Source organism: Lutra lutra, chromosome 14 (genome assembly GCF_902655055.1).
Source record: "Lutra lutra chromosome 14, mLutLut1.2, whole genome shotgun sequence".
Classification (NCBI taxonomy): Eukaryota; Metazoa; Chordata; class Mammalia; order Carnivora; family Mustelidae; genus Lutra; species Lutra lutra.
In genome coordinates this window covers 38,028,806-38,054,612 of record NC_062291.1, presented here as the reverse complement: position 1 = coordinate 38,054,612, position 25,807 = coordinate 38,028,806, and the positions used below count along the sequence as shown (strand labels likewise).

At 39.4% G+C, this 25,807-nt stretch overlaps 1 protein-coding gene across 4 annotated transcripts in view; it reads right to left on the bottom strand.

Moving 5' to 3' along the window:
* Window positions 1-11,672: 11,672 nt before the first annotated feature.
* The window catches only part of LRMDA (leucine rich melanocyte differentiation associated), a 1,078,273-nt gene continuing 1,064,138 nt past the window's right edge, over window positions 11,673-25,807 (bottom strand). For all 4 annotated transcript variants that reach the window (XM_047702506.1, XM_047702507.1, XM_047702508.1 and 1 more), the window contains one exon: window positions 11,673-14,936. In XM_047702506.1, coding sequence (XP_047558462.1) covers window positions 14,857-14,936 — 80 coding nt within the window. In that variant the 3' untranslated portion in view covers window positions 11,673-14,856. The remainder of the gene's footprint in view (window positions 14,937-25,807) is intronic.

Sequence of the window (25,807 nt, the reverse complement as noted above, 5' to 3'; positions counted from 1 at the left end):
ATTTTAGTTCCTTTATTTCTCCAGAAAGGGATTCTCTAGTATCTTCTATGTTTTTTTTTTTTTTGAGCCCACCATGCACCTTGATAATCATCATTCTGAACTCTAGTTCTGACATCTTACTAATGTCCATATTGATTAGGTCCCTAGCAGTCGATACTCCTCTTCTTTTTTTTTTTTTTTTTTTGAGGTGAGTTTTTCTGCCTTGTCATTTTGTCCAGAGAAGAACAGATGAATGAGAATAAAATGCTAAAAGGGTAACAATGACCCCAGAAAAATATACACTAACCAAATCAGAAGAGACCTTCCAGAAAGTGGTCCCTTTCTTAAAATTGCTGCTCTCCTTCTCTTCAATCTCCTGTTGTGTTTGTAGGTGTTCAGAATGGTTTGATAACTATCTAGCTGAACTCCTGGGACCAGATGAAATTGGGTCTCCTACCTCTCCACCATCTTGCTCCTCCCCTCGAGATTTTTTTTTTAAGCTTCACTGAAATGAGTCTAATTAAAAACTATTTTCTATGGCTGAGCTAGAAAAAAAATGGATCATGGGGGAAACAGATTTTTCTCTTTCATATCTGAAAATATTTTTACTTTGAGCTTACATTTGTTACATATTTTGGTAGAGTATAGAATTCCAACTTGAAAACCATTGTCATCAGACCTTTGAAAATATTTTTTTACAATCATTTAGTGCTCAGTTTTGGGATAGCAGATTAGTCCTTAAGAAGTATCATATTCACCTGATTTACTTTTTCAGTTTCAGCAAGCTTTTAAGTATTTATGCTTAAAGTTCTGAAATTTCACCATGGTTTTTCCATTTATCATATCTTTTAGGTATTATAAATTATATTCCATTATTTCTTAAAATATTTTCTTTCATTCATTTCCATACATATTTTTCCACAACTTCTGCTACTTGACTGTTAGACCTTTTAGATTTGGCCTCTGTCACTTATCTCTTCTGCTCTATTTTGGTTTCAACCTCCTTTCTATTTTACTTCAATAAAGGTAGTTTGGAATTTCTGCCTTCAGTCCTTTAACCAGTTCTTCTACTGAATATTTGTTTTGTTTTGGCAATAAAATTTTAATCATTAAGATATCATTTTTATCCCCTGAATTGATCTTTCTCATCAAATCCTATTATGTTATGGATCACAGGTCATCTCATGTGTCTCTGAGCATATTAATACTTTTTTTGGTGTTTTTCCCCCTCTATTTTCTTTGAAACCTTTTGTTTACCTTATAACAAATATTGTCATATTTTATTCAAATATTCAGTGATTGTTGGTTTTCCATTCATATTTAAAAATGAGTTGTAAGAATTTCAGTTAAGATAGCTCATGAAGAAAGTTCCACCACTAAAAACATTATAAAGTTTTGGAATACCCACATGTATATACATAAACTTGAAAATTTGCAAATTTAAAAAATAAAAAGGAAATGTATAACCATATCTGAGTATGAAAATAAAAGGCAAGTGGTCCACAGAGGCATTGGATCTGAATACAGGATAAATGTCTAGGAGAGGAGGTTTGAAGATTCAGGCTATTAAGCAAAATAAACTGAACTTGAGCTCCTGAATAAGGCTTAGAGCCTGGAAGAACATGACATGGGATTCAACTAACTACTCTGAAAAATATGTGGTAAAAGATTTATCTGCATTAAACTGAAAACCCAAGTCTGTGCAATGAGAGATATAGAGTTCAAATTTGCACTCCACTCCTAGGGAACGAATTATTAAGCAGAAAATGAACCTATAAGTTGCTGTGAATTGGTAATACCCAAGAGGTCTAAGTAAAAGTAAATTTTAAATTATCCAATAGAGATATTTCTTAGCATAGAAAACCAAGTATTATCTTAGCAAACAAATACCAGTAAAAAGATGGAGGAGGAGGAGAACTAGGACAAGGAGGAGAAGAAAAATTATAAACAAAAATATAATCAGTTTCAGCAGGTACAATAAACAGGAAAGTTATACCCCATGAACTACAGGCAATAAACTGTGTTGAAAGAAACTTTATAGAGTTAGGAAAATCTGGAAAAATGAATTTCTAAAAATAAAATGCATAGCTAAAAATTTCCAATTCTGATGAAAACGATAAACACACAGATTTAAGGAGCTCAACAACCCCCAAACAGAATAAACCACACCACAGCACATAATATTGAAATTGCTGAAAACCAGTGATGAAGAGGAAATCTTATAAGCTGCAAGGAAAAAAAGCCACATTACATACAGAGGGATGATATTAGAACTATTGCAGATCAGAAATGATACAACATAGTAAAATGACATATTTAATGTGCTGAAAGAAAAAGTGTCAACATAAAATTCTATATTCAGTGAAACTATCCTTCAAAAATAAAGGTGAAATAAGGCCATTTCTAAACAAGCAAAAGCTAGGAGAATTTATTGTAAGCAAAATCATACTATAAGAAATCATACAAAAAGTTCTTTATGCTAAATAAAGTTTTAAATGGAAACTCAGAATTCTACAAAGAAACAAGGTAAATATGGGAATTAGAAAAATGGGAATTAGAAAACACACATTCACCTTTATCCTTATTTTAAAAATTTCTATGAAAGCTATTTTTTTAAATAAACATGATAAAATGTATTAGGAATTTTATATATGTAGGAATAAAATATATCACAATAATAGCACAAAAGATGGGAAGGGGAATGAAAGTATCTTGTTGCAAGGTACTACATTGCATGGGAAGTAAAGATGAATTAAAAATGTGTAAGTAGAAGATGCTTACTGTAAACTCTAGAGCAACCACATATACAAGAAAAAGTGAACTGGAACACTAAAGCTACTAAATTAATTGATAAGCAAGCAATATTAAGGAAAAGACAATATAAGAAGAGAGAACAAAAAGTACAAATATAAGTTAAATAGCTAGGTGGTAGAATTAAACCTAAATATATTCTTAATTTCATTACATGTAAATTGTTTAAACAGTCCATTAGAAAGCAGAGATTGTTCAACTTTTTTAAAAGTGAGAAGGAATTATATGCTATGAATAGGAAAATAATTTCAAATAAAGAGGTTAAAAGTAAAAGGATGGAAAAGATAAATCATACCAATACTGTAATAGTTATATTAATGACAAGGTAGATTTTGGAATGAAGAATATTATTTGAAATATAGCAGGACATTAAAAATGACAATTTCAGCATGAGTATGTAATAACTCTGAATAGGTAAGCAGTATCTAATAACAGAGCTTTAAAATACATAAGGCAAAAACTCAAAGACCAAAAGGAAATATAGAAAAACCTGGAGATTTCAACATTCATCCTAGTAATTAATAAAAATGTATATATAAAATCAGGATATGAAAGACAAAAGTATAAATCAATTTGTGTTAGTTGACATTTATAGGACAATATATCAGCAATAGCAGTGAGATATTCTTTTAAAGTGTACATAAAATATCCAACAAGCTATACTATAAGCTAAGCTCATTTAGAAGGATCAAAGTCAGAGAGAATTTGATTTGTCAAACATACACAAAAATTTAACAGAAAATACCAAAATTTATTGGAAAATATTTGGAAATTAAGTGACTTCTAAATAATCAGAGTAGACATCACAAAGGATATTACTATTTTTTAAATGACATAAAAATCATATAAAAATATATACACATATCAAAATATATAGGATGAAGCTAAAATGGCATTTAGAAAGAAATGTACTGCTTTAAAATCTCATGTTAGAAAATAGGTTATTATTAGTTATTTAAGTTCTTATATTAGCAAACTAGGAAAAGATAAGTAACTAAAAGCAAGTGAAAGGGAGAAAATAACAAAGAGAATGATGAAAATTGATGAAATAGAAAACATATGCACAAGAGGGAAAAATAAATGAAACCAAACTTGGTTCTCAAAAAATATGGGAAAAATTAAGTAATAAACTCTTGGACCACAGATTACCAAACAGACATTAGTGGGACAACCAATGAAATGTAAAGTCTGTAGATTAAATGTGTCCAACATTGATTTTCTGAGTTTGATAATTGTTTCATGGTTATGTAAGGTGTTAACATTTAGGGAAGTTTTATGAAAAATATACAGAAACTCTGCACCATTTTTTGATGACTTTTTTGCAAGTCTGAAACTATTGCAAAGTGAAAATGTCTTTTAATTTTAATTATATATATATATATTTTACAGAGGGAGAGAGAAGGGGTAGAGGCATTAGGAGGGGAAAGAGAGAATCTTAAGCAGGCTCCACAACCAGCATGGAGGCCAACATGGGGCTGTCTCACAACACTGAGATCATGACCTGAACCAAAATCAAGAGTCACATGTTTACCTAACTGAGCCATCCAAGTGCCCCTGAAAAAAGGTGTGAGTGTTTTTTTTTTTTTAAAGAAATTTCCAAGATGGAGAAGAAAGACTATAAGAAATAAAAAAGGCAAGATATTGATGGGGAGAAAGTATTTGCAATATATAAAGAGTTCTTACAACTCAATAAGAAAACACACAAGCCTGTTAAAAATGAGTAAAAGATTTGAACAAATATTTCACAAAATGGGGCATGTGGGTGGCTCAGTCAGTTAAGCATCTGCCGTCAGCTCAAGCCATGATCTCATAGTCCTGGAATTGAGCCCCACATCAGGCTCCCTGCTCAGCAGAGAGTCCGTTTCTCCCTCTGCCTCTGTGTGCATGCTCTCTCTCTCCTAGCTCGCTCTCAGTTAAATAAATAAAAATCTTTAAAAAAAGGAAAAATTTTTTAAAATTTCACAAAAAAGATACATGAGTGTCTAATAAGCACTTGAAAACATGCTCAAAATTAGTCATCATCAGGGAAGTGCAAATACAATCACAATACTTTAACACTACATTTAAAATATCGTGGCTAAAGTTTAAAAAAGATGATAACATTAAATGTTGGTTTATGTGTAAAGCAACTGAACTCTCATACACTCCTGTTAAGAGTATGGAATGGAACAACCTCTTTGGAAATAAAATGGGGGTTTTAAGTAAAGCCAAAAATACTCCTAACATATAACTCAGAAATTATATGGTTAAATATATATCTAAAGGTAATAAAAAAAAACATATCCAAACATGAATAAGAATGTTCATGGCAACATTATTCAAAATACTTCAAGCTCTAGTAATTAAGACAGTCTGGTACTAGAATACAACACTGAATGTGAACTAGCTGTAATTTAAATAAATACATAAAAAAAGAATGAACAAAAAAATGGGCAAAGGACTTGAAAAGATACTTTTTTTTTCCCAAAGAAGGTATTCAAATGGCCAAAAAGTACATGCAAAGATGTTCAATACAATGAGTCATAAGGGAAATGTAAATCAAAACCACAATACACCACTTCACACCACAAAATGACTATTATAAAACAAAAACTCCAGAATTTGGAACCCCTATGTTCTGTGGTTGGAAATGGTGCCGCTGTTATGGAAAACAGTATGGCAGATCCTCCAAAAGTTAAACATAGAATTACCATTTGATCCAGCAATGCCTCTCCTAGGTATACACCCAACAAAATTGAAAGCAGGGACTTAGACACTTGCAAACCCATGTTCAGGACAACATTAATCACAACTGCCAAAAGGGCAAAACAACCCCAAAATGCATGAAGATGAATACATAAACAAAATATGGTATACACATACAATGGGTTATTATTCATCTCTAAAAACAAGTGAAATTCTCCTATATGCTATGATGTGGATTAACTTTGGAAACATTACACAAAATGAAAAAAGGCAGACACAGAAGAACTTTGATATAATTCCCCTTATGTGAGGCACCTAAAATAGGCAGGTTCATAGAGACAGAAAGTAGATTAAAGATTCCCGGGAGCTGGGGGGGCGGGGCGGGAATGGGAGCATCACTGTTTAATTGGTGTGGGGTTTTTACTTAGGATGATGAAAAAGTTCTAGAAATGAAGAATGGTAGTAAGGCTGTACAATGTTGTGAACATACTTACTGCTACTGAGATACTTAAAAGTGGTTCTATGGTAAATTTTGCGTTACGTGTATTTTACCACAATACAAGAAAAGGAAAATTATCCCTAAACTTGAAAAAAGGCAGATGTCTGCAAAGGAAAATGAAGAAATAAATTGTGGTCTCTCCGTATGCCGGAATACTACTTAGTAACAAAAAGCGACAATGTAAATAAATCCCACCATTATAATACTGAGCAAATGAACCCAGCCACAAAATAAGTATATGCTGTATGATACCATTTATATCAAGTTCATGAAAAAGCAAAACTAATCTATAGTAACAGAAATAGATTAGCTGTTGAGCAGTGCTAGGGGTTCTAACTGTAAAGGAGTATAAGGGAACTTTAACTTCCTTTAGGAAAGAAGGGAGGAAGAAAAAATTTCACAGCTATAGCAATTAGAACAGTAATATCAGCACAAGGAAAGCTGATTATAAACACTGAAAAAATGGGAAAGCCAGAAAGAATTCCACATGTATATGCAAATTTGGCAAGGGCAGAGGTGACATTGAAAAGGAGAGAAAAGATGAAGTGGAACAATAAGCCAGCCATGTAGTCAAAAAGTCTAATTCTATCTCTGCATCACACCACCACAAATTCCAGATGGATCAAACACCTTAATATGCAAGACAAGATTTTATAGCTTTGGGAAGAAAATATAGCAGAATAACTTCATGATTTCAACTACTAAAGAATGTCCATAGACATATCACAGCCCCTGCACCTCTCTCACATGACCCACCACAAAAATTAAGAAATCTGATCACATCAAAATGGAAAAGATAACAAAGTTAAAAGGTAAAAAATAGATTCACACATTACAGCCAAGTTTTCATATCTAGATTATTCAGAGAGTCCCAAAAATCTGAGTGCAGTTTTAAGCTTTTATCCTTTCAGAAGTATAAGTGCTACTAATTTTTCATTAACATTATTTGAAAAGTTAACTGTGTGTATTTTTAAATGTTGGTATATTTCTTATTAAAATTCAACATAATTACTGTCTTGTGTTACAGATCACTCTAGTCAATTTTCAAATTTTATAAAGAACTCTTTTCATCTGTTGCTCAGTGAGGGAAAGAATTATGTTTGTAGTGCTGGCCTCAAGATCCACCAAGAAGGTTTTGATAAAAACATGACAGAGACTTTGAACATGACCTCACAAGGAAAAGTCTAATGGATGCGGCTCAGGTCACGTAGGTGGCCAAGTAGTAAATTTTCTCCCTTGAGCCACTGTCGGAGAAAGTGTCATGCAGAAACGATTACAACCAAATAAGTTAAAATTAAAAATTTATTTTTCAAACCCACAAAAATAAATAAGTAGAAGGGCAGGATAAATAAGTACACTGCCAAATGATATGTTTGTAACTGTAGCATTTAAAACTTCCAGAGTCATTAAAACATAAAACTCCACTAAGATTTTTGAAATGTTCTGGGCAATAGATGCCCAAATGCATATGCACAAATTCCTAACTCAAATCACTTATTTTTCTCTCCACGTTGTTCTTTCAGTTATTTTATATACATGTGAGCTCTATTGATAGGAATATAGGTACTCATAATCATAATATCTTTTTTAGATTTAGCATTTCTTTTAGCAATATTATATAGTCTATATTTTTCAAGACTCTATGTCATTTATTATGAGAAATTGGTCCATGCCATTATGGAGCCTGACAAGTTCTACCATCTGCCATCTGCAAGCTGGAGACTCAGGGAATCAGTGGCATAGGTCAGTAAGAATCCAAAGGCCTGAGAACCAGGAGAACCAATGGTGTAAATCTCAGTCCAAGGGCAGGGGAAGATGAGTTTTCCACTCAAGCAATGAGGCAGGTAGAAAGGGGAAAATTCCTTCCTCCACCTTTTTTTTTCTATTCAGACCCTTAAGGGACTAGGATCCTGCCTACCTATGCTAGGGAAATGCAATTTACTTTACTGAGTCCCCTGTTCAATGCTAATCTTATCCGGAAACACCCTTACAGAGAAACCAGAAATAACATTTAACATGGGCCTCCCATGCGCAATGAAGTTGACACAAAAAAATTGACCATCACATCATCCATCTTTGTTCTTTAAGGGATGTTGAGTGAAAAGAAGTCAGTTGCATATGGATTCATTTGTATAAAAAGAAGGAATCACGTATACACACACACACACACACACACACACACACACACACACACAGTTCTCAGTTCTCTTCAGGTGGGGAGAAACAGTGTTGTATAATTGGGGGAAAGGCAAATACAGGGTTTATTCTTCTCTTAGGTAATAATGAATGGAAGGCCATACTCTTACCTGGTTCCTGCCAAACTGCACAGAGGAGGAAAACAAGTTTCATGAGGAGAACTAAAAACCACCGGCAATTGCTTTAATAGCTAAATGGGGAAAATGCAAAGATAAGAGAAACCATCACAGATAAAACAGCCTTCAGTAATGAAGCCAGCTACAAGCCACAGTTTAGGATTTTTAGCTGGAAATTAAACTAGTGTTGAGTGTTAACCGGACTAAGGATTTTTAAATATACATCAAACAAACCATGTCCTAGTTCCCCCCAATCTTCCCCAAGGGGTGTGAACTAGTTAGGCTGGGATTACAGCAGTCTGAAATGAAATTTCTTACCCAAGGCAACCAGGGACATCAAAGGATTGAGGAGAGTAAAGGTCTGAGTAGCAATGCAAAGACCCAAGGTAGAAGAGTCAAGCCAGAAGGAATGTCTGAAAGATTACTAAAACTAAATGAGAATGAATGGTCAAAATTGGAAGTGACACTAAAGTCAGACATACCGAAAGGAATATATGATCAGAGAGATAAGAACAGATTAAATCAGTTGGAAGCAAGAAAGGAAAGGGGGATTCATAAGAAACATGCTGGTCTAACTTACAAGTCTGGACTAAGCACAGGGCATGCAGCATAGAATCTGGGTTTGTTGACTTTGATGCTTTAAGGATAGAACAGAGCAGGTGCATACAAGCATACATTGAAGATACTGTAGGTTCGGTCCCAAGCTACAATGATAAAGGGAAATCACAAGAAAGCAAGTCAAATGAAACTGTTGGTTTCACAATGCATATAAATGATTTTTACACTATACTGTAGTCTATTATGTGTGCAATATCATTATGTCTAAAAAAACAATGTGCATACCTTAATTTAAAAAATACTTTATCGGTAAAAAATGCTAACCATCATCTGAGCTTTCAGCGAGCCATAGTCACTGATCACAGATCAGCCTAGCAAGGACAATAACAAGGAAAAAGCTTGAAGTATTGTGAGAATTACTAAAATGTGTTACAGAGGCACAAAGTGAGCAAATGTTATTGGAAGAAACGGCACCAATGGACCCGCTCGATGCAGAGTTGCTGCAAACCTTCAACTGGTAAGAAGCACCATTTGGTTGTTTTTTTTTTTTTTTTTTAAGATTTTATTTATTTATTTGACAGATCTCACACACAACTAGGCAGAGAGGCAGGCAGAGAGAGAGGGGGAAGCAGGCTCCCTGCTGAGCAGAGAGCCTGATGTGGGACTCGATCCCAGAACCCTAAGATCATGACCTGACCTGAAGGCATAGGCTTAACCCACTGAGCCACCCAGGTGCCCAAGAAGCACCATTTGTGCATGCACGATTTGTAAAGCACAATAAAGTCAAGTGTGATAAAATGAAGTACGCCTATATCATTAAATTATGATTCAGTAACCTCTGTGAATAGATAATGTATATTAATTCTTACCTACTTCAAAACTCCGTCACTGAATCGTCTAAATATCATAGTGAAGCCACCACGAGCCACCTTGGTCCCTCTCATCACAAGGAATCAAACTGAAAAGTTAGTGTTTAAAGGAAAATTATTCCCAGTAGCTCTCAAATTCATCCTTATTTCTAAGATTGAAGGAATTATTCCAACTTGGAAAAGGAAATATTGTAAGGTAAGTGATGTGAGAAAATGTAAACATTAATTATTTCCAGATTATTCGACATGCTAATTAAGGCTATGCACTTGAATTTAGGTGTCATCCGCTCGTCCCATGAGTTGTTGCTATTTACAGCCTGAACGCAGGGACAGTCAAATCCTATTGCCAGCATCTTCAGCCCTGCATAGAGGACTTCGTTGTTTTCCTTAAATATCTTGGCATTTGTGTCATATTCTCAAGGCATCCCTCTACCTCTGAACTTAACGAACATATGAAGGTTTGGCAAGAGCTTGAAACTATTTTCTGTCTTTGATCTCACTGCCAGACACCAACTTTTCCCCTTATCTTTCAGCTGGTCCAAGCAGCAAGGGCACTTACTGTAGGATGCTGTTTTTTGTTGAATACTAAGCACATGTCATAGTCATCTTTGGGCATAGACAGCCGTCATACATATGACCACTTATGCCCACACTGCTTTGTCATCCATCTTTTCCTCGCTGCTTTTTTGAGAGAAACTCATAAAACATGCCTGAATAGTGGCCCCCCACACTTACATCAAAGACCATTCCATGTTAAGGAGAAGATGTTACTAAATATTGCTGTCAGGCTGAACATCAGCAACCCTTCTAGTTGGCAGAAAATGGTCTTTTCGCTTCTTTTTTTTTTTTAAGATTTTATTTATTTATTTGACAGACAGAGATCACAAGTAGGCAGAGAGGCAGGCAGAGAGAGAGAGAGAGGAGGAAGCAGGCTCCCTGCAGAGCAGAGAGCCCAACGCGGGGCTCGATCCCAGGACCCTGGGATCATGACCTGAGCTGAAGGCAGAGGCTTTAACCCACTGAGCCACCCAGGCGCCCCGGTCTTTTCGCTTCTTTTCTCATTATTCTCTCAGCTCCCTATTTATTCCTGTCCACTGTGTCCACTTCCAGCTCTGCCTCATTGCTCTCCTTTGGCGTGATTTCATTTATTATTGTTTATATCATCCCTACTTGAGGAACTCACTCCCGGACACATTCCATACTTAAACTTCTTTTTTCTTAGAAAAACGCCTTTGTCCTAAGTTGTATGTGCTCCCGCCCACATTCTGTAACACTTTAGGAAAATCAACACATGCTAATAAGTTAGTAGGTACAAATAACATAACTTACTACCTACTTCACCCACAAAGTAACAAATTAACATTATAATTCCCCAAAGAAGGACTCCTAAGGCTGGAAAACTTCAGGTAAACCTATAGGAAGACAATATTTTTGGACAATGGCTATGTCTTCTAGTATTCTTCAAATCCCTTAAGTGTGTGCTGATGGATTGGAAGTAAGACACAGTACTCCGCTAGGGGCCGATAGTCTCTTTGTCATATGAATAAGTAACCAACGTGTTTTGTGCTCCTCTGGTCTCGTTTTTCCTTCCAGGTCCTAGTCACGGTAGTTTACCATGTGGTATTTGGACAAGTTAGAGGGAGCATCACAAGTAATGGTAAACACAGTTCTTCGGCAAAGTCTTCTTGGAAACAGAATTGGGATAAGCAGATGGTGAACGTCACATTGGATCAGCTGCATTGGACAGACACTGTGGAAGAGCCTCAATGGACCCTGTGTTGTCGACCCCTGGCATTAGGCAGCGACGCGGATCTGACTTAGGCTCCTTTTATGAGTAGTAACTACTGAACACTGTTGCTATGTTTGATGAAAAGAGCCCTGTGGATTGTTTTTGATCTGCATATTAACAAAGAAGAAAAAGCCAGGTTATTTCCTAGAAGCAGCAAGAAAGATTTTCCCTTAAAAACGTGCAAGACACATCCCTGCTGGAAGATACGCACACGCACGCACACGCGCATGCACACACAGACAAAACCGAACAAAACAGAACAAATGAAAAATCCTTTCATCCAGAATCCGTGGTTTATTTTCTTTTATTCCTTAGTATACGTGAACATGTGAAAATGCACAACACTCAGACGTGCTGCTTGATCGAGTGATCATCTCTTATAATGTGCCTCTATTTAAAGCAACAAACAGATGGAGGGTTTATAATCAAGGCTTCTAAAAGTAAAAGCAAATTATTGTAATAGTTGTACTTTTAATAGGATTCCCCACAATCTAAAACATTATTCCCCAAGGAACAAATTGTTCTATAAAATCATGTTACTTAGGAAAAAGGCAGTCTGCCCTGACTTTGCAGAGGCAATAGAGGACTCTAGACAGCCTTCTACTGTAGGGGCTCTCAAGGCAGACCAGTGTCCTGGGAGAGAGGATACTGGGATGCCGGCTAGCGTGATCTCCTAAGAAAAAGCTCAGTGGAATAGGGTAAAAGGCAGAAGGACCAAGGGGCAATTGGAGGTGTGAAATAATTCTGAGCTTTGACTGAATTTCTTACCTTCTAATGCTCTACTTTAAAAAACGATGTTTGGGAAATTCTTACAGATTTAAGATAAGCACTCAGCATCATTTCCTGCTCTACTAATGCAGACCAACGTCTCGCTCTACACAGCAAATCTTGCTCCACAAACTGTGGAACTGTAAACAACCCAACACAAATTCATGACCGTCATCCCCGTTCAAGAGAAAGAAAACTCGTAATAATTCTATCATTAAGATAAATGGACTGTAGCAATGGCCTTTACGTATATGATAATTAAAGCTAATCTTAATTAAAGTTATTACGCCATTTTGGAAGAAAATAAACAACCCAAAGAGAGGGGAACAATGTGGTCAATAACTCACTCCAAAAATATTTTTTGCTTCCAAAGCTCGCATTGAGGGAGGCATTCCTGTGCATGATACAAATGGTTCTGACATTACGAAAAGTAAACAAGTAAGAAAAATAAAGATGGAAAAATTCTGTGGTCAGTTCACAAGTGCTTTTTTATTGTTTGAGGCAGGGTTAAAGCCTTTTATAAAGACAAGGATATATGTGCTGCTAGATTGGATATGACATTGGACTCGTCTAGCTGCCCTTGCACAGAAATCTGGCTGCCCATAATATGCCATGGACAAAACATGTGTTGGTGCTTCTAAACAAAGAGCCAGGGTGGGACCTAAGGCAGCTAATTTAAAGCATTACCCCAATGCTGTTTTATAGATCAAACAGACAAAAGGTACTCAGCTCTAGTTATTAATGGATTTGAGAGATAAAGGCAAACATTGCATATCCTCTAATTATTAATGGCCTTGAGGATTTTGATCTAAATTTGTCTCCATAACTGATTAACTTGCATAATCTACAAGAGGGACTCCTGCCAGCCTCATTGCAAGTCATGCAAGGACTGTGTTGACTCGGAAGGCCAGAGGCCACATAAACAGTCTAGAACTGGGAAAGTAGGTTCGTCTTGGGTCCTTGGTGATTTTGAGTACCCAAAGACTCTTACAGTAGCGACCCTCTAGTTATGGGTTGCCTATAACTTGGAGGGACTCTCTTTCAGGTTTTGCTATCCTCAACCCAACCTAATAGTGAGAGATCCAGGACAATGAACACTGGTCAAACAGAAGAAGCAAAAATAAATGCTCTCGTGTCAAGAGCGGCCAGCCTTTCAAATGCATCCTAGAGAGATTTCACTGGTGTGTCGGTATATTAAATCAAATTATAGCTACCCAACGAGTACGTAATGCTTCTTTTCCTTGTCATATTCGTGCTGGAATTTAGCCAAAGATACACAAAGATCCTCTCACAAGCTTAGGGATTTCAGTTCTGAGAGGTCCTGAGGAAAATTCAAAGGGTTTGTGCCTTCTATTAAAAACTGCTTGGGGCACCTGGGTGGCTCAGTGGGTTAAGCCTCTGCCTTCGGCTCAGGTCATGATCTCAGGGTCCTGGGATCAAGTCCTGCATCGGGCTCTCTGCTTGGAGGGGAGCCTGCTTCTTCCTCTCTCTCTCTGCCTGCCTCTCTGCCTACTTGTGATCTCTCTCTGTCAATAAATAAAATCTTTAAAAAAAAAGATTTGGTCTAATGGGTGTTTTCTGTGGTCCTCACTTTCTTTTTTAACTTCCTGACCCATCTCCCTATTTTCCTCACCTCACTATCTTTAAATAGCACCTGAAGGAACAAGCCAGCTCCGAACTACACATACAGCCACAGGTATGGCTGGGCATGTGCGTGGTTGAAAATGAATAAATACACACATACATAAATCCCAGTCCTTGGTGCAACCAGAGCCTGGTGCTGGGAAAGACGCCTGACCCTGTCTATGATTCCGGGCAAGAAATGGATTTAGAAATATTCAAAACAAGACCGAGTCCATGCTTTTACAGTCAGGGTTTAGGGAAAGCGATTTACTCCAGTACAGGAAATGGAACAACACAAAGCCAGCCATAAATGTCCAAGCGGGCTGAGAACTTATACCCTCTGTTCTCTGAAAGACCACAAACCAGAATGCACCACCCAGAACAAAGAAAGATGCTAAAGGACAGTGTATGTTGCAGGGGGTGGGGGGAGCGGCTGTGCAGAATGGAAGGGATTGAAGTTTAAGGTGAATAAGGGAGGGTAGCCTTCCTCTAAACTGTGACTATTTCACTAAAAATCAACCCACGGCACAATGGTATCAGAGGGTTCTCTACTCAGTAAGCAAGCTGAAGATAGTCTCTCTTGCTGGACCACGGCCAGCGAGCATGCTCAGGGAGGCCCCAGGTGTGACCTCTGCTCCCCTGTGAGCAGTGGAGAGACCAGGCAATCTATCATGGTGTTCCTCCTGTCAGCCCTGGTGCTTCACCGCCGCTGTCTGTCACCCTAGTGGATGAGACCTGCTTAAGGGCATTCATGTCAATCTCTATGTGACCATTCAGTCTAAGGCAGAAGGATGATCTTGACAGTCCTGGCAAAGTCAGCAGAAGGTACCAAAAGCTGAAGTCATAGCCTTCCCACAGAGATGCAGTGTGGGCCAGTGTTTTTTCTTTAGCTTTTTCTTTATTTTTACTTGCCTTTTTTTCTTTTATTCTCATGACACAGGCTAAAGCATACAGAACTTGCCATCAGAGCTGGTCATCTCGGATAAACCTGTTGCCCTCTGAGTTTTTCCCGTAGTAAACATAGCGACACTTCCCCAGGACACCTGCAAAGAAAAGGAAACACATCTTCAGAGGTGGTGCGATGAGTACAGCAAGGAAGCACGGTGCACAAAAGCAGATACGCAACATGGTCCCTGATCCAGTGGGTGGCAGCAAATGGATTAAGCCCCAGAAGGGAAGGACCCTACTTTCTTGTCCTCAGAGTTGACACTCCAATAAAATGTCACCAGAGCACAGGTTTCTCGGAATAACATGTTCCCTGCAGAAATTCTCTTCCACCTTTTCCAGTTTGGCCAAATACTCCTCAAAATAAAGCATAAACCTTTCTCTAAGTTCCCTTAGTAGAGTTTCTAAAAAGGGAAAATTAAGACTTTCAAGATAGGTCGTACCCAAGCAAAAGATGTAAAAACAATTTTCCCAGGATGTGACTCTTTCCAAGTCCTTCATCATGAATCAAGATTATGACCTTCCAGGGAGAATCTCCCAAATCCCAGGAGGCATCAAACACATCTGGGTGATCAAGGAACAGTGGTGGTGTTGACAAAATGCCACATGGAAATCAACAAGAGCCTCCAGCATTAAAGGGCTTCTTCTTCCCTTTTTTTTTTTTAGGTTGGAGCCCAACACAGGGCTCGAACCCATGACCCTGAGATCAAGACCTGAGCTGAAATCAAGAGTTGGACTCTTAACTGACCAAGCCACCCAGGCACCCCAAAAGGGCTTCCTCTAACAGGAGGCCTGAAATGAATTCTCACATTGGAATACCATTGATATTCATCTTTAGTTTTATTTTAAATAATTGTGTGGCTCCATGTGCAGTTTTTGTTACATTCAAGGAAATTGTAGGAGAGTTTAAGTATGAAAAATACCTCTAGAATAGGGCCAAATCTTTTAACCAACTCAATATTTATTCTAAATATCCATAAGAAGTCACCTTCCACAGTTATTATGAAAGCTTTGTATGATCATTAAGGGAAAATAAGTTTTTCTCAAAGAAAACATTTATAATTACAGTTTGCTTTTTGCCATATTGCTTTTCTTCTAATCTTAGAACAAGTAACTTAAAACTCAGCTTCATAGAGTTGTCTTATTACTGAAAATACTTGAGTCTCCCAAGTGTGCATAACCAGAAAAAAGCAAAGAAATGTCCATAAAACATTAATTCAAGAGCCACAAATCTACCTGTAAAAATAGCTACCTATAGGCATAATTATTTTTTTCTATCAGTCTGTTAGTGTGAAACCAACAGTCTCATCTATTCTTCATTTGGGATAAATTAGCACATGAAATTATCCAGGTTCTTCACAGCAGAAGTTCTAAGGAAATACTTTGGTGATCCTACAAGATATGATTCTCTACTACAGAACTTCAAATATTATTCATAACGAAGGATTAAAAATGGCTCTTAGAAACTTTTAAGGACAGGGCAGATGCTCCCTGGTTTGGATGGCTTGGGACAAAGTCAGGAATTCCGAGGGTCACAGGATCTCTTGAGAGTGGGCCAAAGGGAGAGGATGACATTCTTTCATGGCCTCAGTCCGGTCTTGGCCTTGCTCTCATTACTTCTGTTTATTACGTTTCTGCGAACAAGGTTACTGCAGACCCATCTTACCCCTTAGCCAGGCTTTCCCCTTGGCCCCAATCCCTAGTTTCTGCTTTAAATTAGGTGTTTGGAAACATTGAGCTTGGATAAGACCTCCTTGAGACCTTTCTTGGGTCTAGAAATTATTCCACTGGCTGTTGGCCGCTCTGAGCTGCTCCCTTTATTATACCGCTTTATGGAGCACCTGTGACTGTACTAACATTGTCCCCAATGCTGGGAGCTGGCGTGTTGGTCAGGCTGGCCGGTCAGGTTCTGTTCCAGGAGCAGTATCCCTTACAGACCTGGGTGTGAGTGTCTTAGATGTTTCTGCCAATCCACCAAGGGATTTCTTGAACATAACTAACTCAAATAAACCCTAAGAATCTGGAAGGATGAGACCAAGGGATCTTAATTACTTTCTCTAGCACCAGGACAGCATGAATTTTTACAAAAAGAAATGGGTAGGGCTGTCAGGTATCATAAAGAACACAGTCTTTCTCTTGAATAAAAGAATGAAAGTCAGACATGCATGCATGCGTGCACACGCACATACACGCACGCACATGCACACCCACACACCACACACTAGCGGGTGCATTCTCTCCAGTAAACACTCCAGTACATTCAGAGATTGAATTTCTTTCCTCTATCCTCTCTCCTTGGTAACCGTCAACTCCAGACCTTGCCTAGCTACAACCTGGATGGCGAGTGCCATCCTGGAAACAAGCTGGCTACCCCTGGAACGTGGGCTGGAATGTGGAGGGAGGGAGGTGAAGGGTTCTGAGCCCTGTTCCCCAGGCCTTCTTTCTGGTCAGCACTGATGAAAGTCCTTTTTAAGGCCTGCCCTGTTCCTTGGGGCCTGGAAGCAAGGATGTTTATAGACGTCCTGTTGAGAGAGGGCTGTTTGATGAATGCAGGAGACTGGCGAGGTGTCAGAGCTTGGAGAATGAGGCAAGGACATGAGGTATTAATATTGTCAATGATCTCTTGACGGGAAAACAGATACCGCACTCACCATCAGATTTAAATAGGCATCGAATGCATTGATGACAAAAGGGCAGACTTCAAACAAAGGGCTGTGTGGTGGGGAGCAGAGCTAGTCTCTGTGCTGGCAATAACCTGATCTGAAGAGACACTGTCAGGGCTAGAGACAGGCCCAGGATTGTGTGTGGTGACAGAAAACAGAGATGCTGACAGAGATACCAGTGCCATATTATGCCAAGGATATTCTAACACTGTCTGCCGTGCTAACGAAAGCTGACATCACTCCCTATCACTTGGGGTCTTCTCCGCCCGCTCCTGCAGAGCGGTTCTCCCCAGACATCATTACAAAACTCTCTGCTCGAAGTTCCTGGCAGCCCTGTTCTGTCAGAGCACTTGGGGTCAAGGGGCCTAAGGATAACCTCAGTCAATCTAAATTTGGACTTTGCAGGAGGAGCGCACTCATCCCCCTGGTATCTCAGCTACTTGAGGTGATCAGAGCGCCAACGTGTGAGGAGCTGTCACCTTGAATCAAATCCTTACAGGGAAGGCACCCCGTCTGTGGGCTGCTCCAGGAAGGCACAGGGACGGCCTGCCAGCCAAAAATGAGATCCAGCCACTGGTGTTCTCCTGGGGAGGAAGGTGGTCTGGCTAGTGACAGTTAAAATCGGCTGAAATTTTTGAACTCGCGCCACCTACAGTGGTTTAAACTAAGCAAGTGTTGCCTCTGTTGAGAATCCTACCCGAGTGCACAGTTGGGCTCACATGGGACATTAGTGTTCCAAAAAATAAACAAACAAACAAATAAATAAAATTAATAAGGGAGAAAAAAAATCAACCCCACAATCCCATGTGTGGCCATAGGACTTTAGCCTTCCTGAAGATTATTTGTAAAATAATGGCATGTGCTTATAAATTAAGTGAGGTGGCAGCATGTTTCTCTCTCCCCGGCCTCCCTGTGGCCCTCTTCTCCTGTCATGGCAACTGCCATAAACTGTGAAAATTACAGAGGGAACAGTTTGCTTGCAAAGAACATTTTGACAGGGAGGCGCTCCGAGGCTGGAATGTGGGAACCCGCTGGTTGTGACTCAGTAGGCGGTGGTTTTGGCGTACATCTGTAATGCATTCACTTGTTTGTATCTCCTCGAACTATAACGTCTTGGGACTGCAGGAGGAACAACACATTTAATGGCATATGTAGTGTTTTTAATTAAAATATCTGGCTTTGGCCATAAGAAGTGAAGCCGGCTTGCCATGTGTAAGGCCGACATGTATCTGTCTGTGTGGAGGGTTTCTTTTCAGGGTCCCTGAAAAGTGACAGTGTGCTGTCCCCTGGGGAATCTTCTCGTGCCAAATGAGACTCCTAATTTTTCTTAAGTAGCCAGCTCTCCCATCACCATAAGCTTTTAAAACTATAATTATGAAAAAAATGTATTGGGAAGAATCTGTTTTAAAGAGGTCCTTTATCTTTTAAATGTTTCCCCCTCTGGAATGGATGTTCTAATTACGCAGGTTAAGTTATGACCTTGGGGCTGCCTGAGGGGCGAGAAGCAGCGTCTTTTCTTTGGATGCAAGTCTGTGATGTCGGGGCAGTACCAGAGACTGTGCCAGGCAAGACCCTCAGAGTCCCCAAGTAGAAATGCCTTGTACACTCATGTGGGGTCCAACAAAGACCCCAGGCTCCCTGATCCCCTGGATGGCCTTAAATTTCCAGTTGCATTTCTGCTGTTTATTGATTAAGGAGAGGGGGGAGAAGACCTGTATTTAAATCCAGCTCTACCCCTAATGGTTATGTGACCATGTCCATGTCTCTTTTCCTTACTGGGCTGCATTCCCCATTTGTAAAACGAAGGCAAGGGGCCAGATAATCTTGGAAGTTCATTCTTGCTCTGAAATAAGTGATTTAGTATTTTCAAATGCTTCCCTTATGAAGACAGGGACGTTAGATCCAATACTGCCTGATGGAGAAGGCAAATCCAATGGTCAGTTAATCAAAAATTTGATTTCAACTAAGTTAGCTCTTGAAACTCATCCAGCCCACATTTCCATAATATATAGAAGCGAAGATCTGCTGGACCTCAAAATTCCCCAGTAAGGACGTTCCACTAACTTCTGTGCGGCCTGGATTCCACACTCAGTGCTGGGACATGCTTTCAGCAAACTAGCCCATGTCCTGTTAGCTTTGATATAAGCCTGTTAACTTGCCAACTTTAGGTTCAACCGAGCTCAACTCTAAATATCAGAGTAAGTGGGTGGTCATTTATATCTTAGTTGTGGAACAATAGTCTAGACACACACAAACATATGAATACAAACTCTTATTTGATGATGGAGTACAGGTTGGGCCAATAAATTCACATTTGTAAAATTAAGTAAAAAGTATCAATGCTATTATCATTATGAGCATTAGTTTTGGTAATCATTGTTTTAAATGCTATTATCACAAATGTAATTATAGCTGTGTAATGACAAACAGATTTTGATTCAGTGATTTTGATGACTAGGAGCTTGCCATTAGACTGCGCTGTGGAACAGGCGAAGGACAGACGGCTGGCTTTTCTTGGAACTCCTGTTTTCCAATCTGTAAAAGGAAGGAAGGAACTAGACCCTTCATGGCCTCTGAAAAATACTGATGACAGTGTTGTGAAGAGGCGGGTCCAGTGGCAGATAGGGAAAGAGTATCTGGAGAGTCTTTCTGGTACACTGTAGAAGGTTCTAGAACTATGTTTCCATGTGTCCTGTACATGTTCCATTTCCCTGTGTCCTATACATACTTGTGAACATGTCACCTCTACAATACTTCCTCCTCCCCAATCTCTAGAGCCCAGTGGTTGAAACAGTACAGAGGAGGTGTTCAATAAATGCTTGATGACTAGATAGATTAATACCACTGAAATTATTACCTATACACAACTTGAACAGAATCCACAAAGTTAGGAATTTCAATTACTGAACACTCATACCTTAACCTCTACTAAGACTACATGTCTGAAACATCTTAACAAGAAGGGGGCAAAAGGACAGAAGGCAACAGTCTCAATTCCTAAACACCAAGGTTGTTTTTATGCTGAACACTTTGCTCCCACAGTAACAAAGCAATCACAATATCTGGCTGGAGAGAGGGAAGCAAAGTGAATGTTATCATCCAGCCTTAAGAGCTGTAAACATCATACACGGAGGACAGTCCCCAGAAAGCACATTCCTCAGTCTTTGGTACATGTGGGCCGCGAGTAAACTGGGAGCTGGAAGGAAATAAATGCCCATGTTTTATGATCTTGAGAAGTGGCGGGAGCAACAGCCAGAGGTCAGCCTGTGTGCTGTGCTATCAGCTCTGCTGTGGATATCAGACCAGATTCAGCAGAGTCTGCAAAATTACAGGCTCCTAGCGCAACATCCTCCTTTAGGGTCAGCTACTTAAAGACTAAGGCAAAATGGAAAGAAGAGAGATTGCAAAAGGTCTTAAGGGAAGGGGTTGCTTGGGAGCTGTTTTTGTAGAAGGAGGACAAAGCCCATCATCCACACCATGCCATGCAGATTTCCCCTTGGTTGGCAGGCTCCTCGGAGAAGCCTCAGGCTGGGAAGAAAAGGGGAAAGGCACTCTACCCTGGAGAGGGTAGAGACATCAAAGGATAAAGTGACAGACTTCCTTCCCAAACTAGCTGAGTGTGATTTTAGGCAAGTGTCTCAGTTTACAATCTGCTTCTTGGGTTGGAAGCCGGTGCCATGGCTGTGCAATGCTTGCTAATCCCAAAAACATGTGCAAGGGCTCCCACTGTCTCCTCCATCAACCAGGGGCACACGGTCCTTACTGACTATCACTTCAAACAGCGCCATGCAAGGGATGTCCCCCAGTCTCTCAAATGAGCACAGTCCTGAACTCCTCTACTTTATTATACAAAACAACTCCAAGAGGGGTAGGAGCAGCAGGCCCTGCTATGCTGCCCTGAGATAAGGCTGTGGTCGACACTTGAATTCTGCTGCTTTGACCCCAAGGATGCTTTGACTTCATACTTATGAATATAAACATGGAGACTAGCCTGGTAATTTTTTTTTTTTTTTGAGAAAGCATTACTCATCCAGGGCAAACTCCATTTAGCCAATTTAATTCCTTAATTTTTAAATGCAAAGTTAAACCTTATCCTATGTTTCACATTTTGCTTCCATTTTGTCTAGTTTATTTTCAATGGAATCAACTCTTTTCCACGTACTTTTTACAACAAGGCTAAATTTCTCAGCTTTTCCCAATATCAAAGTTTACCGGTTAGAGCTTCTAAATCTCAGAGTCATTAATTTTTATAAAGTCACATTACCTGAATACAATTTTGTAGATCTGAGTTGTGACAGGAAGACTTGTGCCTTCTTTTAAAGTTTAGTCAACTCACTTTATTGTGTGTAGTTTTGGTTTGTTTCAATTTTACTTTGTTTTCATTATTTCCACCACGGCTAATTTCGCCCCGTGAATTTGTACCTTTTTCAACAGACCAACAAGATATAAATCTTGGTCAGTTGTTTATTTGTTTGTTTGGTTTTTGTCCATTATAAATTACATTATGTGCAGGTTTAGTTGCTGTCAGTTATATTTTGGACTGGCTCTTCCTACGGGCAATGCTTATTGTCAGTTAAAGTAAATGATAGTTTTTATTCATTTCTTAGCACAAAGAGTATGCAGGACAAAGATCAATACTCTGGATGCATGACAGAATCTGAACAGTGGCGTCCTGACATGCTGCTTTCTACCAAGCACTGGTCAAAAAAACAAAACAAAACAAAAACCATAGCATGGACCATAGCATCCAAGGCTTGGATGCATCCACATCCTGAAAGAAAGCTGACCCAAATGCCGCGCCACCTATCCCTTTGAGAAGAGGGCACCTGGCCCCAGCGCTCATTCCCCTAGGGAGGCCTAATGGGACGTTAAACTTTGCACTGAGAGAGAAGAGATTACATAACCTGCTTACACAAATGCTGGGCCTTGTCAGGCCTCACCTGCGTGTTTGGAAGGAAGGAAAAGCCAGGGAGGGAAACCAGTCAGCAGAGAAAGGATCTTGGCAAAACCTGAACTGAAGGTGATAGGAATGCAAGGCTGAGACGCCAGCCTCCCAGACTGGGGGAGGCTGCACGAGTGTTCACGTGACTGGGCAGACAGGTTGATGTGTGACAAGCCAGAGCCTGTGCAAAATGCGCTCTGGGCTCCCAGGGCAGCTGAAATGATGCTTGTCGTTTTAGGCCAAGGGAAGGAGGTAGGAAAAGAGGAGGAAAATGCAGGGCCAGTTTTGCCCTCATAGAATCTGTTAGTGGGAGATGTAAACGCTGGTCCAACTCCTAGAAAAAACTGAACCTTTAAGAGGACCCTCCGTAACCAGCTCCACTGTTCCACCTTGAGGCCCTGGTCCCTGCCCTCAGGTTGCAGGCGCCATGGCCTTGCCCAGACCTCACCTGGCCATTCAAAGTCCTTTCCACATAGAGGAAATATTAGGCTGATAGAATTAAAAGTTATGTGGTAACAGATGTTTCCATTGTGTGAATCCTGGAAAGGAAACAGTCAACACGCTTTTCCTCAGATGTCACCGCTTTTAAAATTGTGTTATACTGGGATTGTTCAGGTAGACAGAGACGGATGGGAAGAATCCCAGTCTGAGGGTGGGCTCACTTGTTCTTTTTTAAACATCATTAATATGATTGGATCTTATCTCTACATATACTGTATTTCAATCAAATAGGGACATATACACATCAGAGTTCAGTGCCACAGTAAAGATTTCCTTGCTCCAACAACATCACTCCATTAAAAACAAAACAAAACAAAAAACCTGCTAACTCTTCTTAATAATCCAAATTCTTGGTTTTTCTTCTCAGTTTACATTTTTTTTTGTGCTTGTTAAAATGAAGCCAGAAAGTTTTTATTCCAACTTCCTAAATGATGATTTATTTGTACACTCTCATAAGAATACTCTATTTTGCTATTCTTCCTAGCAAGCTTACACAAAGAATAGAATACTTTTGTTTAAAATTATTTCTTTAACTGTACTGAAGAATTTGCATTGAGACAAAATTTAAACATCTTCATTTTAGGTCAAGTCTTTCATTTCATAATGGCAGAAAATGAAGTTCAAGGTGGCTTCCCCAGGTCACAGTGCCAGACCAGACGCCCATGCAACTCTACCTGCCTAACCCAGGTATCTCTGAATCATAAGACACTGCCTTGAAGACAGTGGGGCACTCCAAAGATCAGTCTGACAAAGGCTGACTCTTACCTACTTTTCCATTGGGAGAAATGGAATCTTCAAGGCCCGTTTGGTGTGAGCACGTTCCCCTACTCCCCATCTCTGTATTCTAAGTGGGGTTTAATGGATCTGAGATGGGCTGGATTCCAAAGTGCATGCCAAGATGGAATGCAAATCAGCTCAGATTCATGAAGTTCCCTTCCGTGCTGCTCACTGATGGATGTCACGTAACCCAAGCTGTCAGTCAAAGTGGACAGTGGTCAAGTGGTATGGCCTCATTTTTCCTTCTCAGTGTTCCTTTTTCTTTTTACTGAAGAAAACTCAGAAATCTTTCAGACAGGAGAGAGAGAGAGAAAGAAAGAAAAAGTTCACCCCTTCGTCACCTCCACCATCTCCATTATGTCCATATTCATCTTTTCCATCTCCCATCTGAAGTCAAGAGCATTGCCACTAGAGGGCAGCATGAATTTAGGAAAAACAGCAGCTTTCTTGGGAAAGAAAAAAAAAATGATGGCAACTATTCAGGAAGGGCCATTAAAGCCACACTGTGCTTTTGGTCACCAATTATAGGTTCTGTAATGATCAATATGTCACGTTTGCTCAATCTATGCTGAAGGCTTTCTGGGAGTGGGGCTACCAAACACCCCCCTTTTGGATTCCTCTAGCCTCTATTTCCAAGACTGATTTTCTTTGCCATCAGTTGCTGTAATTCATCCTCCAGGCTCAGGAGTTGGGGATGTTTACATAATACCAGCATAAGTATAAAGAAGTATGTAAACTAATAAACAAAGATAAATTCCTGAATATCCTAGAAAAATACCATTTTCATTGCAGAAATCCAAAAGAAAATATGCTACCCAATGGCTTGGCAAAAAAAGGAGAAAACTCAAAAATAAGACAAAATAAAACTGGATCAGTAAAATATACAAAAGTTGTGTATATGCCATCCACACAGATCATGGCGACCCCAAACCCACCCAACTATCATCTTCTCTCTTAGAGTACCTGGTCCAGACTAATCAGAATAAAGGGGCAGTGGGCGTCTGGGTGGGTTAGTCAGTTAAGATCTGCAGTGATCCCAGGGTCCTGGGATTGAGCCCTGCACCAGCCTCTCTGCTCAATGGAGAGTCTGCTTCTCCTTCTTGCTTTCCCTCTGTGCTCTCTCTTTCTTTCAAATAAATAAAATCTTAAAAAAAAAAAAAAGAAAAAGAAAAAGAAAGAAAGGAAGAAAATAAAGAAAAGAGAAGCAGAAACAACTCAAATAAAAATAAAATAATAATTTCAGCTTCTCTTTGACTACCATTTGGTGCCTATCATTAATCTCTGGTACATAGGTCAGTGTTTATTTTCATGGCCTGACAGCAAATGACCAACTTCCTTTAGGAGAAATGAGGTATTTGTGGGTTTCTAGGGATTCCAAGTTTATCATTATTTTTTTTTTAAAGATTTTATTTATTTATTTGACAGAGAGAAATCACAAGTAGGCAGAGAGGCAGGCAGAGAGAGAGGAGGAAGCAGGCTCCCTGCTGAACAGAAAGCCCGACGTGGGGCTCGAACCCAGGACCTGGGATCATGACCTGAGCCGAAGGCAGCGGCTTAACCCACTGAGCCACCCAGGCGCCCCAAGTTTATCATTATTTTTAAAACAGCAATAAACATATGACATTCTAGGGCATGACATTTTGAATGAGAATTTTTTAGAGTTAAAAGAAATGAGTAGATTAAATCAGAGAAGAGAGTATACAAAAATTGGTGTTAGTAGATGAGGGGAAGGAGAGCTGAGCATAGGTGTGGCTCTCCATCTCAGCTAAGAGACCTTGCACATGGTCAGCGAAGCATGCATAAAACGGCTCTCACACAATTTCTTCCCAGACACTTTCTTTCCTCATATAACAGTCATGTGATTGACTAGCCACTAGGGGAATGTTGGGTTCCAGTTAATTAATTAAATTATCTCATTAACTCGTGGATAACTAGAAACCTTTCTGAGTTTGCTCTCCTACATCAACACTACGTAAAACCAAAGTCAGCTTCCTCATCTTACCAGGCATATCACAGTGACCACAAATGAGGATTTCTTTGAGTATCTATAGTGAGGATGATACAGTTCAGAACCTTCGCTGGGGTG